The 16,549-nt window shown below is 43.1% G+C and overlaps 1 protein-coding gene across 15 annotated transcripts in view; it reads left to right on the top strand.

The window, feature by feature from the left end:
* The window catches only part of LOC144495152 (LIM domain-binding protein 2), a 454,000-nt gene that overhangs the window by 429,338 nt on the left and 8,113 nt on the right, over nt 1-16,549 (top strand). For 8 of the 15 annotated variants that reach the window (XM_078215189.1, XM_078215121.1, XM_078215132.1 and 5 more), the window contains one exon: nt 1,783-1,931. In XM_078215189.1, coding sequence (XP_078071315.1) covers nt 1,783-1,931 — 149 coding nt within the window. Of the gene's footprint in view, nt 1-1,782; nt 1,932-2,830; nt 2,978-16,549 lie in introns of all 15 variants that reach the window. The other 7 variants (XM_078215160.1, XM_078215243.1, XM_078215206.1 and 4 more) reach the window with 2 other exon arrangements.

Below are 16,549 nucleotides of genomic sequence, written 5' to 3'. Positions count from 1 at the left end.
AAGTATTTATTAACTACTAAAAATTCTATATAGGTACAGTAAAGGTCCAAGCTAGGAGCTATTTCTGTGCTTCTTGCATCTACACATGGCTCTGTCCAACACCAAACTGACCCCTAGATGTGGGTCATGTGTTCTCTTACACCATTGTGTGGGCAGTACTGTACTCAGTCCCACATTTCCCCTTGATGTGCCAGAACCTTATACCACAATGTTTACACCATTATTATTGTACCACAATTGGAGGAAATCTCCCTTGGTCGGCCCTTGACCAATGATGCTCACTTCATATTCCTGTGGTTCCATATTCGAGACTCAGCTTATATATCTTGGACATTAGATGGGGATCCTTGCAGAAGCTGAACACCTCACCTCAGCAAAAGCTGGCAATTCATCTCTCTCACCACATGTTCATCTCCTCCTGGCTTAATGAGGAGTAGCATTGTGACGGGTGAGGGGCAAAGACAATACCTGTTTATTTACCAACTTGGTTGAAATCTGAAAATGAACAAAGAGAGTTAAAACAAGAGCAGCTAGAATAATTTGCTAAATTTGTCATAAGTTTGTCATAAGGAAAAGTTCACAAAAGTGAATTAGTTTATAGTGGAGGAAAGAAATTTTAAAGGAACATGATCAAGAAGCACGGACAATATAGAAGTAATTCTGAATTGCAAACAGACCTCCAGGACGTACATGCAAAATTTTGTAAGTCTAGACATAGGAATGTTTTCCTTCACGGTGTAACTGAAATGTGAAAAAAAGATGTCCATCAAAGGTATTTGATGCTATTTGAAACACCTCCATCAAAAAAAGAGAATAAAATGATCATGAAGAATAGATTGAGTACTGTCTTCTTAAGAAGTTTTATCACTTATTCACCTCCCTTAGGATATTAACTAAACTGGGCGAGTCCATATGTTAAGTTGTAACTTATTTGGAGGAAGAAGCAAGTTAAAAGACCTTTCCTCAATGTATATTTTTCCTATGTTTAAAATAAACCAAAAAGAATATCAACAAAGGAAATTCATTAAAATACAGTATCTCCATTTTAACTAGTCTAATAAAAATGTAATCCAAATTAGTCAGAAAATGGTGTTAAAGATGAGGAATTACTGGCAAGGAAAATACCATCAATACAAACTGCATGTCTCTCCAAATGAAATATTTTTAAAATTGCTTCCTGGTAGGAAAATTCTTCACTTTAATTCTGGTCTTCTCCTTTTTGAAGATCTGATATTTAAAGTCGGGAAACCATTAGAGAGCCACCAAACTGACGTTAGGAAATCAGCATTTCTGACCTTCCCGGATGCCTATCGTTATCCAGTTATGATTCTGAAGCCAATTTGTACTAATTGAGTACTGATATTCAGTTAGCAAATACTGAAGTTAAATCACCGACCACTCCAGATAAACATCCAGGAATTGAAATGATGATGATCTTCAACAATCTGATCTAGCTTTGATGGAATAATATGATAGAAACATTTAAAAACCAGTTAGTTTAATGAATTACATATTGTGTAAATTAATGAACACAATAAAGGGAATTAGTTTTCGGAGAGAATGTCTTGAGATAGAATCCATTCATTATAGTTTGACTGGCCAGGATTCTGCAGCTTTATGCAATATGTGCCTTCAACATGTTGCGGTTGACATAGCAGCTCCTTATTTTTAGCGAGTCAGGAAAAGGCAAAATGTAATCAGTGTTGAGCTCTGGAACACTAATATGATCCAAAAACTCTGACCTTGATTCTTTTTGTGTTTTTTTTGTTTTATTTTGTACAGCGGAACCTACCAGACAACAGACAAACAAACGAAGGAAGAGGAAGAACTCAGCAAGCAGCACCTCAAACAGCAGTGTAGGAAATACCAACAGTACAAACAGCAAGAAAAAGAGCCCCGCAGGGAACTTCAGTCTCTCCAGTCAGGTACCTGTAAGCATCTCCTTTCACTTCTGTGTATGGGCTATATTAACTTATCCATTAGTTACTCAAAAAATATATATACATTGTTGAAATGGTTGTATTGATCCTCTTTATTGTGTCAGCTTTTCTCAGTAATTACCTGCTAATATCCAGAAAATAATCCTAGTGTAATATAGTGGGCCACATTTTCATCCAATTTCACCTGGTCTCTTCCAACATAGATCTTTGAAATCAAACTTTCTCCGATAGTGTCAGTCTTATTCCATCAGCACCTGTGTTTTATGTGAGATAAATGAATCCCAAATGTATAAGATTGAGTGGAAAACAAAAATATCTTTGCAACAGCAAAAGTGGCTTGGTAACATTGTAGATACTGTGATCCTTTCTTCTCTAAAATAAACAGTTTGTAAAAATAAACATGGTACGTAAGACCATGGTTGTGAACAGTGGAAACATGTGTTAATACTAGTGCAATGATGATTTTTTCTTTCTTTCACGGGCCTCATTTTATTTCCTCAATAACCTTAGGTGATTCACCAAGACCAAATTCTAGCTCCCAAACAAGGCAATGTGCACCTCAACAATGTTTAACACAGCCGCAGAGGGCTGTAAAACCAAAAATGATGGAATGCCCCCTCAACACATTCATATTCCATGAAGATATCTTAATCCAGAAACTAACCTTCCTGAAACCAGCCGCATTTCATGCATTCGCAACCTTCAAATTAACGCACCCCCTCCCCCCCCCCCACCAAAACCTTTTTAAAATCCAATGAGACTGAGCAGAATAATCTTTAAAAACATGCACAGGCGGACATTAAAAACTGGGAAAAAATCTAAAATTATGTTTTTAATAAGCGGCTCCAACAATGTAATTGAGACCCACGGTATCCTCCCTCCTCTGGCAGCAGCTACAGCAGGGCTTCATCCACGTCCTTCAGGACAACGTCTCCCCCATGGTGGCTCCTCCTGAAATGCCAGCGTCCTCTTCGCACAGTTCAGCACAGCGGCTCCACATGACATCCTAGATGTCGTCTTCCACTGCTCCAGAACAGGTAAATCCCCAGAAACGCAGAAGGGAAAAAAATACAATTGTTTATATTTTAAATTATATTCACTCAGCACATAGCTGAGCAATACACATGAATAAAGTCCCAGATTTCATCCCCCGTCCATACTGAGATAGCTCTTCTAAGCCAGGTGGTTGTAGGGGTGCTATAATTAGACTCAGCATCTCTGGGGAAGCAACGTCAACAATTTGTATTTGTATAGTATTTTTAATGCAATAAGTTGACCCATGGTGTTTCACAGGAGTGTTATAATGCAAGATCTGACATCAAGTCACATGAGAGATATTAGGACATTTTAACTCATCTTGGTCACAGAGGTAAGTTTTAAGGACCATCTTTAAGAAGGAACGATAAGTTGAGAAATGTAGAGATTTTAGAAGAGAGTTTAAGAGCTTAGACCCTTGGCAGCTGAAACCTCAGCCACTAATGGGTGAGTGATTATAATTGTGGATGCTAAAGAAATGGGAATTGGATGAGGACAGACATCCACAGACATGACTGGGGGAGATTACAGAGGTAGGGAGGGGAAAGGCCATGGAGAGATTTGAAAACAGGGGATGAGAATTTTAAAATTGGGTTGCTTAACCTGGATGAATGGGATTTGGTGCATGTTAAGACATAGGAAGTAGAGTTTTGGATGACCTCAAGAATATTGGAGACCAGCCGTAAGTGTGTTGGAATAGTCAAGTCTAGAGGTAACTATGACATGGGTATGGCTTTCATTGGCATTTGACTTGATGCAGGAAGGAGTGTTGTTACGGAGGTGGGAACGGCACACTTCAGAAACGTGAAAATGTTATGGCATAGAAGGAAGCCATTAATCCCTTCATGTCCATGCCAGCTGAAAAGCAATCATTCTACATCACTCCATCTTTTACAAAAGTTTTATTTCATCCAAAAAACTGAATTCAAATTGAATCCAACTCATCGTTCCCATGAGAGGGACGAACAAGATCCAAGCTGACAAGATGAGGCATTGCACCCGTCCTGGACTTGACCTGATGCTTCATCTTAGCCAAAAGGCCAAGATGGCTTTGAAAAATTGCAACACCTCGGTTTGACCTCATTGGCTACCCTGATCCTTTACTCCACCTTAGCCTGGGACATCAGTATGCCTGATCATTGACTTAATCCTATCAAGTCTGCTCCGAAGTCTTCACCATCATGGCTTCACTGCTGCCCGGGCAGTAGACATAATTCCACCTTCCAGTTCTTGGTCCATAGCCTTATTAGGGTACGTCAACTGCATATCCAAGTGCGAATATGCGGTCAGAGTTCACTTCAAGGTCAAGTATGCCAACAAGTTTGCAAAAATAGTCTGATTCAGCCTTAGGCAACTGAAATGGTAGTTTAATAGTAATGGTGCTAGAATTGTAATCCAGAGGCCAGGACTAATCCTCTAGAACCATGAATTGAAATCTTATCATAGCAGCTGGGGAATTTAAATTCAATTAATTAACAAATCTGGAATAGAAAATGTGAGTCTCATTAATAATGATGCTGAAATTCCTGGATTGTCATTTAAAACATATCTAACTTATTAATGTCCTCAGAAGAAAATCTGCCATCCTCATCTGCTCTGGTCTACATGTTACAGCTCTATGGTTGCCTCACAACTGCCTTCTGAGATGGCTTAACAATTCACTCAGTTGTGTCAAACTCCTACTGAAAAGTTCAGTAAAGATAAAATCAGATGTTTCATCTGGCATCATCCTAGGTACTGGAAATGCTAGAGGCATTCTGCCCAGATGACCCTGCAAAATCCTTCTGGAGTAGCATCTGGGGATTTGTGCCAAAATTGGGAGGACTGTCCCACAGATTATGCAAGCAACAGCCTGATAGAGGCATACCCACTGAATCATACCTTACAGCCAATAAACATATCTTATAGCCAAGGTCACAGACCCACCAGAGGTGATAGCACAGCAGTACATAATAGTGAAAGAGTGGTCCTAGGATGCTGAACATTGATTCCAGACCCCAACATTGACTCCAGCCCCCTTGAAGTCTCATGGCATCAGGTCATATGCATGTAATGAGATCTCCTTCTGATTATAACCTCCTACCCTCCTTCAGCTGATGAATCAATGCTCCTCCATGTTGAACACTATTTGGAAGAAGCACTGAGTGCAGAGGGTGCAGGAATTGCTCTGGAAGGGACACTTCAATATCCATCACCAAAAACAGCTTGGTAGTATCACTACAAGCTGACTGATTCCTGAAGGAATAATTGCCTGACTGGGTCTGGAGCAGGTGGTGAGAGAACCAACATGAGGGAAAAATCTCTTGATCTCAACTTCACCAATCTACCTGTCACAAATGCATCGTAAGAAGTCTAACAACACCAGGTTAAAGTCCAACAGGTTTATTTGGTAGCAAATGCCACTAGCGTTCGGAGCGTGCTGCTCCTTCGTCAGGTGGAGTGGGAGATCTACAAGGAGCAGCACGCTCCGAAAGCTAGTGGCGTTTGCTACCAAATAAACCTGTTGCACTTTAACCTGGTGTTGTTAGACTTCTTACTGTGTTTACCCCAGTCCAATGCCAGCATCTCCACATGATAAATGCATCTCCCCAGGATAGAACTGGAAGGAGTAACCGCCAGTGTCCTTATGGAGACAACATTCCACACTGAGGACACACTCCACTCCATCATATTCTGTACTACTACCACTGTGCTAAATGTGATAGATTCAGAACAGACATCATTCCTCAAAACTGGGTAAACATGAAGTATTGTGGGCCAACAGTAACAGCAGAGTTGCATTTAACCTCATTGCCTGGTACATCCCTCATTGTACCATTATTATCGTGCCAGGAGAGCAACCCTGGTTCAATGAAGAGCACAGGAGAGCATGCAAAAAGCAACACCAGGCATACTGAAAGTAAGGTGCCAACCTGGTGGAGCTACAACATAGGACTACTTGCATGTCAAACAGTGAAGCAGCATGCAATAGACAGAGCTAAGCGGCTCTACAACTAATGGATCAGATCAAAACTCTGCTGTCCTGCCACATCCACTTGTGGATAACAGTGAATAATTTAACACCTGACAGGAAAAATATCCCCTTCCTGGGCAGCCCAGCACATCAGTGCAAAATACAAGGCTGAAGCATTTTCAACCATTTTGGGCCAGAAGTGCCTAGTGAGTGATCCATCTCCGCATCCTCCTGAGGTCCCCAGGATCACTGATACAGCATTTAGCCAAATCCGTGCACTCCGCGTGATATCAAGAAATGGCTGAAGGCACTGGACACAGCAAAGGTTATGGGTCCTGACAACATCCTGGCTATGGTACTGAAGACTTTAGGGCTAACTGCTTCCTTATTCAAGCTGTCTCAGTACAGCTACAACATTGACATCTACCTGGCAATGTATAAAATTGTCCAGATATGTCCTGTACACTAAAGGTAGGACAGGTTAAGTCGAGGTACTCATTAAGAGCTCATCTACAAGAGCTGTTGAGGTAAACAGGCTGCCTTGGGCAACCAAATGAGGAAGTTGAGTGAGGAGCCAATCATGCCCATCCCAGGGGATTACCTCAGTCTCATAAAAGGGTAAATGGCATAGAGAGATGCTCAACAATTGGGAAACAGATGCCTTGTCGCTGCACAGGTGGCAATGAGTGTGGGCAGTAAACGATTGGACAGTGCAGGGGTTGTCACCCTCCTTGCATGGAGCTTAAGAACAGGGGAAGGCTAATAAGGACAATTGGATGGCCACCTGACCACAAGGAAGCAGCAATTGGCAATGGGAGCACAGCCTTTAGGTCTTGGGCCATGGGGCAATGAGGAGTAGCACCCTTTGTAGTACTGCCCTAGCTAACGATGCCTACGTGCCAGGAAAGCACAAGAAAAAGAGTGGCGCCCCAGCCATCAAGAGGATAGGGAGTGGAAAGATAGGAAGGAAAGGCAAAGAGCCCATACCCTCAGATAGGATCTACTGTCAATGGTGGAGATGTTTCAAGATAACAGAGAACCAGTGTAAATGATCTGTGCTCTCGCCGCTGAAGTCCTCGCACTTTGCAGCACTGGTCTGCCGGTAGCTGTCAAAGCCATTGTGATCCTGAACTTCTTTGCTTCTGGCACCTTCCAAGGATCAGTTGTGTGCCTTGGTGGCATCTTGCAAACAGCAGCACACCACTGCACCTTGCAGGTTACTGATGCCCTATTTGCCAAGGTAGCACAGTACATTTGATTCATGACAAACATGGTCTCACAGACACAGAGGGCAATGGAATTTGCTCCTATCACAGGATTTCCCCATGTGCAAGACATCATTAGTTGCAGTCATGTCTTTATCATGGCAAGTGACTGGCCAATGGATAACTCCCCTGATCTTCTTTAAAATAATGCTATAGAATATTTACATCTACCTTAACAGGCAAATGGGACCATGGTTTAACATTGCATCCAAAAGACAGAACCTTCAACAGTGCAGCACTGCCTCCATAGTGCACTGGAAAGGAGTGGGACTTTGTTATCTCATAACTTTAGTTTACCACCATCAATAAAAGGAGTCACACTTGTGCCTGCAAGTGTCATTATTTACGTAGTACAAGAAAGGAAACAGTGCAGTTACAGCAAGAAGACACCCCATGATCCACTGTACTCCAAATGACAAGGTCTCCTCTGCACTCGGCCACTTCTATGCAACAATCCCCTTTGAAGGCACAGAGAATTTGAAGGCAGCCTATTCATGGCTTACCACTGAGTTGCATATTGCAGACATCCTCGTGGAGCTACGAGAGGAAGCTACACCCAAATCATTGCGGAGCCCTGCTGCACAAGCTTCTACTGTCAGAGCTGAGGTTGAGGCACTTTGTGAGGAGAGGGACTTTCATCCACCTTTATGACATCCTCAGTCCTTAGTGGACACTTAAGATGGCCAAAGTGGAGCACCAGATTGGGTACAACTTTCATCCCCTCCAAACAGTCTCTGTGTCACTGAGTTGTCCAGGCTACAGTGTGTAGCATGCATTCTGTATACATCAATGCACATGCCCTGCAGACATTGCAATTGCAGCTGCATGTGGCTCTCCATGAGGTTGATCACTCTCCATGAAGGAGCTCATGCACACATAACCCAGAGTCATTGCCGCCTCCAATCTTTACCCTGCACTGCCTCAGGGAATGCTGACATGTGGGAACACTTCTGCTCCTTCTGGTATAGATGGTGCCACCATTCCTGTAACTTCTGAGGCCTTGCAACTGCTCCCAGCTAACAGGGCTTGATTTGTCCTCCGTGCTCCAAGGGAAACTGGCCATAACTGCCATTGCCTCTGGAACCTCCCCCAGACATTAGTGCCATGCTTTTCATCCAGTGTCACCTTATTTACACTTGCGTGAGGATCCACTGAGGTGAGAATATTTGCACTGGTGAATGGTATGCTTGTAAGATATGATGATGTTTCTTTGGTTCCTTGATTGGTCAATGTGGGCTGTTGACGGAGAGGGAGAAGGTTTCGTGGGTTGGACGTCTGCACTTGTTGGAAACACAAGAAGAAATCATGAGAACGAGCCTGGAAAACCGAGGTATCTGCAGTGCTGAGGCTTCCCAATGCAATTATGCTGCTGTCTGGAGGTTCCTTGTCCTCTTTAATTACCACTTACACCATGAGTGCCTATTTCGCCAGGGCAGACTTACTTCTGGTCCATGATCCTGGTTATCTCAATTGCCCAATACTCAGTGGTCATATTTCTATGTTTACAGGTTCTCAGCAGCTTTGAGCCAGTCTGAAGAGTTATTAATTGTCCTCTAGGCATACCCTCCCCTGTATAGGGTCAGCATGCATCCTGAAGCTCTTCAGCTGGTGTAATCTACCCTGAGTGTTGAGTTGCACTTGCCTTGCCAGAACATGAGAAATCATTGAACTTTTTCCTGCATTGAATCCAGCTCCTTCTCTCAACAGTTTTGCCAGTGGCAGTGATTTCTACCCAGTCCTGTTTGGTCAATATGGCTTCCTCCTGCCACCCTCCAGGAAGAGGATCTCCCTCCTCTCCCTACCAGCACCCACTGTGACCTTGGGGTCGGCATCTAAGGGCTGCCTGGTTCTGGGTTTCAGGACTTTGGCTAAACAGGGACATTGAGATGAGAAAAACAACCCAAATTTCCCTCAGGATGTGCACCACGCACTTACACCACTTAAGTGAATTTAAATTGGGCCTGCACTTTAGTTGACCTGCCTCCATTCCCAAGGCTGTTAATTGACTATTAAACCTGTCTCTACATGATTTAAAGGATCACCACTGTGAAATTCGAGACTCTTTCCTGTTTGTGGTCTGGAAACAATCTGTTTCCTGCCCATAATGCAAAAATTCAGCCTCCTGAATTTACAGTTGGCCAGAAACTTAACTGGACTCACTATATACAAACAATGCCTACAAGAGCAGGTCTGAGGCTGGGAATTCTGTGGCAAGTCATTCATCTTCTGACTCTCTAAAGACTATCTACTAGACACAAGTCAGGAGTGTGATGGAATACTCCCCAGTTGCCTGGATGAGTGCAGCTCCAACAACACTCAAGAAGCTTAACACTATCCAGGAGAAAGCAGCCCATTTGATTAACACCCCATACACCACCTTAAACATTCACTTCTTCCACCATCGATACACAGTGCCTGTGCTGTGTACCATCTTCAAGATTCACTGCAGCAATTGGCCAAGGCCCCTTTGACAGCACCTGCTAAACCCATAATCACTATCACCTAAAAAAACATAGGAATGCAAACCACCTGAAGGTTCCTCTGCAAGTCACTCATCATCCTGACCTGGAACTATAATACCATTCCTTCACTGTCACTGGCTCAAAATCCTGGAATTCCCTTCCTAACTGCACTGTGGGTGTATTCGACACCACGTGGACTGCAGCGATTTAAGAAAGTGGCTTACCACCTTCTAAAGGGAATTAGAAATGGGGAATAAATGTTGGCTGAGCCAACAATGCTCATATCCTAAGAACAAATTTAGAAAAACAGTTGCCAGGAGGATATGTGAATTTGGTGGCTATGGTGCGGAGTTTGTATTGGGATAGTGAAGAACATGGCTTTGCTCATCTAGTACTGGATGTCACGCAACAGAGAATGTGAAAGGGTGAAAACAGGTAGAGGTGAGGTGGAGTTTGGTCTCATCAGGGTACATATGGAATGATGTGGATTCTGTGTTTCTGGCTGATGCCATCAAGGGGCAGTATGTAGATGATAAAAATGAACAGGCCAAGGAAGGATAGATCCTTGGGGGGCACCAGAGATAATGGTGTATAGGTGGGAAGAGAGGGTGATTCTATGTAGGCTATGATTAGACAGATCAGAATAGAACCAGTGCAGTTGCACCCAGCAGCTATGGAGGAAATGCATTGGGGAAGCGCATAAAAGGTTGTGGTCAGGTCGAAGCAGGATAATTTACTTTGTTACAGTAGGAAGGAAAACTCGAGCCACAGTTTCTGCTCCTGACCACTATTCAGCGACGACTGTTGGAGTAGCATGTGAGTGAATGTCAAAATCATACTAATTACAAAAAAACCCAAAATTGTATTAATTCACACAGTTCACTAATCCCATTGTATAAACAGAATGCTTTCTCAGGACTGTTGTGATCATGTTTATTTCACAATTGATCAATGAGCGAATAACTGCGATTTTTAGTTATGAAAAAAATCTGTGGTGATGGTTGAGACCAAATACATTCAATCACTTTACAATCATGATAATAAGGATTAATGTAAAGTTGTCATTATTTATATATATCTGATCATCTATTTCTTACATTAATGATATTGATAAGTTTACAATTGTTTTTGTATTTTAAGCAGCTTTGCTTGCTGATTATTTGCCTATATATGGACACTTCACAATGAAATTATCAGTTGAATCTCATCTTGAAACAGAAATCAGGAACTTATAGCATCATCAGACAATTAAATGTGCTCACTCTGCGGGTTAAAGTACTTTACTACTCTGCACAGAGATGTAGTGAGATAATGAGGGGCTTCACCATAGCTCATCATATGCAGAGCAAGTTCTTGTTCTCTGGGCTTTGCATGTGCATGTCTAATAGAGACGGAATTACAAAGGAGGGGAAGTTGTCTGTGAAATCATTCTTGACAATTCTTAAATGAAAGTCTGGAGTGTTCATATACCTTTTATTTACCTGGGTGATGGCAGTTAGTGGAGGGGTTTCACCGGCCCCATTCGCCAATGGCGGGTATCCCGATTCCTGCTGAATTAGGTGTCAGGTCTAAAATCGGGATTCCTGCCAGACGTGCACGTTATTGGGATTCACCTGCCTGCCCTGCCGGCCCCAATTGTGTTTCCACCCAGAATGGGTGGCAACCTGATAATTATGCAAACCCACTAATTGTAATACCATTAGCGTCACCAACATGGACATGCCATTCTGGACCCCGAGGGTCTAGGGGAGCGCCACCAATCACTCAGAAAAGATGGATACCCCCCCGACCACCCAATCACAGGTCCCCCCCACGTACACATGAGGGTGACACAACCCCCCACCGCCTCCTCCCCCTCAGAGCTCCCCCACTCAGCTCCCCTTCCCCATCAGGCCCCCACTCAGGGTCCCCTTCAGGCCACATACCTTGGCATTTTCAACAGTGCACTGCCCATCGATTCCTGGTGCTGACTCCCTAGCACCTTGGACTCAGAGGGAGCTAGGTCCTGTGACCATTTGCCCCTCTACCACTGCCAAGCTGCAGAGGATGATCCCTCAAGAGTGCAGAGGGTTGGGTGGGCTTGTGCGGGGGGCAAGGGCTAACCTCACCATTCTCCCCTGGGATGGGTATCTCATGGCTGGTCTGCCCCTTCTAGCCCTGGCAGCCCTGTGATCAACATCTGGATTCCTGCCTGTCAACTGTGAAAATTCTGAAGTGGCCAAGTCACTTTAATCTCCAAGCACCCTGCTCCCGGCAGCCTTTAATATCTTTGCAGCACTCCATTCTGCAGTAAAGATTTCCCTTTCTCCCTGTCAGAAGCTGAAGGTGAGAACAGACCCCTTTGAATGGGGTCTGAGGGGTAGGGGGCCTGATTTGGGGTTTGAGAAGGAAGGGGGATGTGGGGGATCTGAGGGGGAAGGAGGGCCTTGGGGATCTGAAGGGGAAGGAGGTTGTGGAGAGTCTGGGGAGGGTGTAGGGAGGGGGTCAGGTCACACTCATGCCTCTGTGGAGTGGAGGGGTGAACCCGTTATTTGTGGGTGGGTGAAAGGATGCCCCTCTTTGCTGAACAGTTGGTGGTGCTCCCCTGGTCAGTGGGGGATGGGGGTCACCATTTCATTTTTTGTGGGGAGGGGTGCTTGTTCTGGAAAATCTTTTCTGGAGTCTTTCCATGGCTCTGAGATTCTTGCTGTAAAAGGATGCAGACAACAATAATGCAATGCCTTGAAAAAGATGATGTGGAGATGCCGGCGTTGGACTGGGGTAAACACAGTAAGAAGTTTAACAACACCAGGTTAAAGTCCAACAGGTTTATTTGGTAGCAAAAGCCACACTTTTGGCTTTTGCTACCAAATAAACCTGTTGGACTTTAACCTGGTGTTGTTAACCTTCTTGAAAAAAATGAACAGCACTTAAAATTCCACCTTTACAAATCTGTGTACCTGGCACCATTGGATCTGACTATTCAGCCATTCTATCATTTTGAATATATCTCCTTTCACTATAATTTACTGTTCCTTGGACATTGCATAGGCCATCACTCTACCAATCTCCTTATTATACTCATGCATTCTTCCTAAAAATATACATATTTCCTAATTTAGTACTATTTAATATGATTATTCTTCAGACTGTGTCAAAATAGTTTTTCTAAATCAAATGTCTAAACGGCACAAATCTTTGGGGTTAGACTGCTATCCAAGTCTCACCAGTTCTTTTGACTATTTGACTATTTCTTGGCTTACAGTCTCTCAATCATCTCTGAATTTGTACATGTAATTCTCTGACACTTCTTTGTGGACAGGGTGGAATCCCTCTAATTCACTTGGACACAATTCATAATTTCAAAAAATTTTGTGAAGTTAGGATGAGTGACTCCATTACCTCCTCTCCAACTTCCTTCGATATTCTGGATATACTCCATGAGAGCCTGGTGATTTTCCTTCTTTTGGTCCCATTAGCTCTTTGTATGACTGAAATTCCTGGTTTGAGCAATGACCGAAAAGAGTAACTTCCACAGGGGGTTTGATCCACCTGGTTTCTGGTCCATTTTTGATATGACCCAACCAACTATACCCCTTCCCCACCCCTTGCATCCACAACCAAATATGGGACGGGAATAGAGAGGAGGGTGGGGGGTTAGATCTTGGATTGTTTGCAAATTTTCCTGACCCAGTTTAGGCTTTCTGGAAGCCATAGCTGCTCAAAGGATCAAGACGTGGATTCCATACTAGACCTTAGAGAGAGCCCCAATCATCAAAAGGAGTAACGGTATCAATCGCACAATTCTTCTACTTAGGTGTGTACAAAAGCAAGCCTTTTTCCATAATGCTGGTGCTATAGACATGAAGATAAGATGAATTGAATTATTATTACTGAGTCCCTCTTCTGCCCATGACCCTGATTGTTTTTAGTTTCTCATTTAATTTGTCTCCCTTCGCATCCTTTCCTTTGTTGAAATGAGTCATGTTGTGTTTCCCAAAACCCCAATTTATGAGGCCCAATGCTAAAAATAAGTCCACAGCAAATTCTTTCAGGTAAAACAAAACTAGGATTTATTAACACATTCAAACCTGTGGGATGGATCACGGCACACATTCATAGACACAAGCACACAGGGTAGAAAGGAAGAGAAAGGAATGAAAATAAGTAAATTATTTATGAGTTACTTATATTAAAAAAAAATCCAAAAGGTATCAGTAATTCATGCAAGTAAGAGTCCAGTAAGTCAATGTCCAGTAAAGGTTCTTTTAAGTGGCTGTGTCTGGCAGAATTCCTGGTCTTGGTCCAATGAACTCAGTTGCAAGTTGAAGCTGCAGCAAAGTATTCTTGTATTCTGGGAACGAGTTCACTCTGTGGGCGAAATATACGATTCTTTCTAGAGATCTGACTTTGAGAGAGATGGAGGTCCGAGACAAGCTGCTATCTCTTCTGAGGTTAAATCACAAGTGAAGACAGGATTCAAAGGCTGTATAATTAAAGCAGTTCAAACAGCTTATGTCTTTGTCATGTGACAGGATGGTTTAGGTTGAACCATTCAATTAATGATGTATGTTCAGGACCTTTCTTAAAACCCATTGTACTTCGAGCAGGTAACTGAATCATTAGCACAATGTTGGAGGTGAGTTATAAATAGCTCTGCCTTTGGCCAGAGCTGGCTGGTGCAGACATCTCATCATCTATTCCTTTTGTCCTGGTTTGGCTAGAGTGTTTATACAATGCAAAGGGAGTGTCCCACTCCAGCAGTTTGAGTTGGCCTTTCTCCATTTTAAACTGCTCAGAAATTTCAAAACTATCATCATGTGGTCAACTGCAGCCATTTTATCAGTCCAGCCATATTGTCCATTTAAAAAAATAGTTTAAACAAGAGAATATGGAAAGGAAACAAAATTGAAGTTTTTTTTTCATGCCTTCTCAGCATGTTAGTAGGTCTTAATAACAGAGAAGGTGAACCACATCAAATGCTCATTTTGACATTGAAATCACTAAGAATGTTCTTTTGTTTGACAAGAGTAGCAAGCTGTTTAAGTTATGAGACAGATAGCAAACTAATTAGTATAGTGAGAAAGGGGACCAAATTCAAATCATTCAAGAAGGCATTTTTATATTGCTGGCTTGCAGCTAACCGAAAGTACAGCTTTCCCGCTGTCAATCTAATTTGGGAATATAAATAGGACAGACAACCTGCTTTACTTTGGGAGTAGCAGAAAAGTTTTTATCAAAGCCTTTTGAATGACTCCTTGTTACGATTCTTGGCCAGACCCTGGGACATGGGGGAGATCAAGTTAGAGACCAATAATGTTCTGTTCAAAGTAGATAAAGGTTGAGATTCATGACACCTGCTTTTGGAATAAAGCCAGAGAAATACACGGGTTTTGAACGAACAAAAACAAACTTTACTATACAAGTTCCGAAAGATTAAACAATTTACAATATACAGTATACTTCTTAACATTCAGGGTAAGTATGAGGTACATGTGAATTAATAGATGAACAGTAGTCAGATACACCACACTACAGAGTAAATGACCAGTGCAACCAAAACAAATTTCATGGATTTCTCAACAAATCATTCTGTTGTTAATCCCACTATGAGTCACCCAATCTCATTGAAACTTCATCTTTTTCACAAAAGGTTTCCAATCTCCACTTTTGAACATCTCCCCTTGGAATTCTCTCCAAATGTTTCTCCCAGTTGGATGGTTTGAACAATGGCCCACCTCATAGAGTTTCAGTCTTGCCATTCGAGATTCCTTCTCCCATGATTCCTGATTACACACTACACTAGCTTACAAGCACACTCAGATCTATGGCCATGCTTAGCAGAACACTACTGCTCCAAAGGAATACCTTTGCCCCAACGGTTCTTTTAAAGTCTGCTCCTTGCAACTCTGTCTCCAGTTTGCAGCCTGTTTCTCTGCTCTTTTTTTAAAACCTAACGAGGACCTGTTTTTATCCTTTTTGTCTTCTGACAAGTGTTAAGAACAAAGAACAATACAGCACAGGAACAGGCCCTCCAAGCCCGCGCCGCTCCCCGGTCCAGGATTGAATCCTGAATCCAGGATCCCCGCCCAATTTTCCAGCCTATCTACATACCAAAATCCTATCCACCGAGCTGTCCCTCACAGCTACGATGCTTTGTTCATTACAACCTATTAACTCACCCCCACCCCCCATTCCAGACCATGTGATCTCCAGGGAGAGGCGAAAACCCAGAGTGAAAAACCCCAGGGCCAATATGGGGAAAAAAATCTGGGAAATTCCTCTCCGACCCCCTGAGGCGATCGAAACGAGTCCAGGAGATCACAATGGCCCTGATCGGGAAATGCTTCCCAACCCTAGTCATTTCCACTTCCACGAACACCATATGAATTCCCTGCCCCCGAGACAGGTTCCCAACTATCCACAGTCTCGCTCTGTACTGGCACCAGCAAGATGATCATAGAATGAAGCCTTGAAACGAGAAACAAGGAACAATTAGCCCGCGCCGCTCCCTGGTCCAGACTAGACCACTCTTTTGTATCCCTCCATTCCCACTCCGTTCATATAGCTGTCTAGATAAGTCTTAAACGTTCCCAGTGTGTCCGCCTCCACCACCTTGCCCGGCAACACATTCCAGGCCCCCACGACCCTCTGTGTGAAATATGTCCTTCTGATATCTGTGTTAAACCTCCCCCCCTTCACCTTGAACCTATGACCCCTCGTGAACGTCACCACCGACCCGGGGAAAAGCTTCCCACCGTTCACCCTATTGGCTGACAGCTTGCCTCAAAAATCTGATCTGGTGACCTATCACAACACTGCAAGAGGGTCTCACCCTTGTTACTAGGCAGAAACCAATGTAACAAGTAATGGTACATTCTGTACCTTAAATGTTACAATCGCCACCAACTCTAC

This window comes from Mustelus asterias, chromosome 1 (assembly GCF_964213995.1).
Source record: "Mustelus asterias chromosome 1, sMusAst1.hap1.1, whole genome shotgun sequence".
In the NCBI taxonomy this organism is placed as follows: domain Eukaryota; kingdom Metazoa; phylum Chordata; class Chondrichthyes; order Carcharhiniformes; family Triakidae; genus Mustelus; species Mustelus asterias.
Note: the sequence above shows the minus strand (reverse complement) of the source record. Positions and strands in the feature narration are given on the sequence as shown.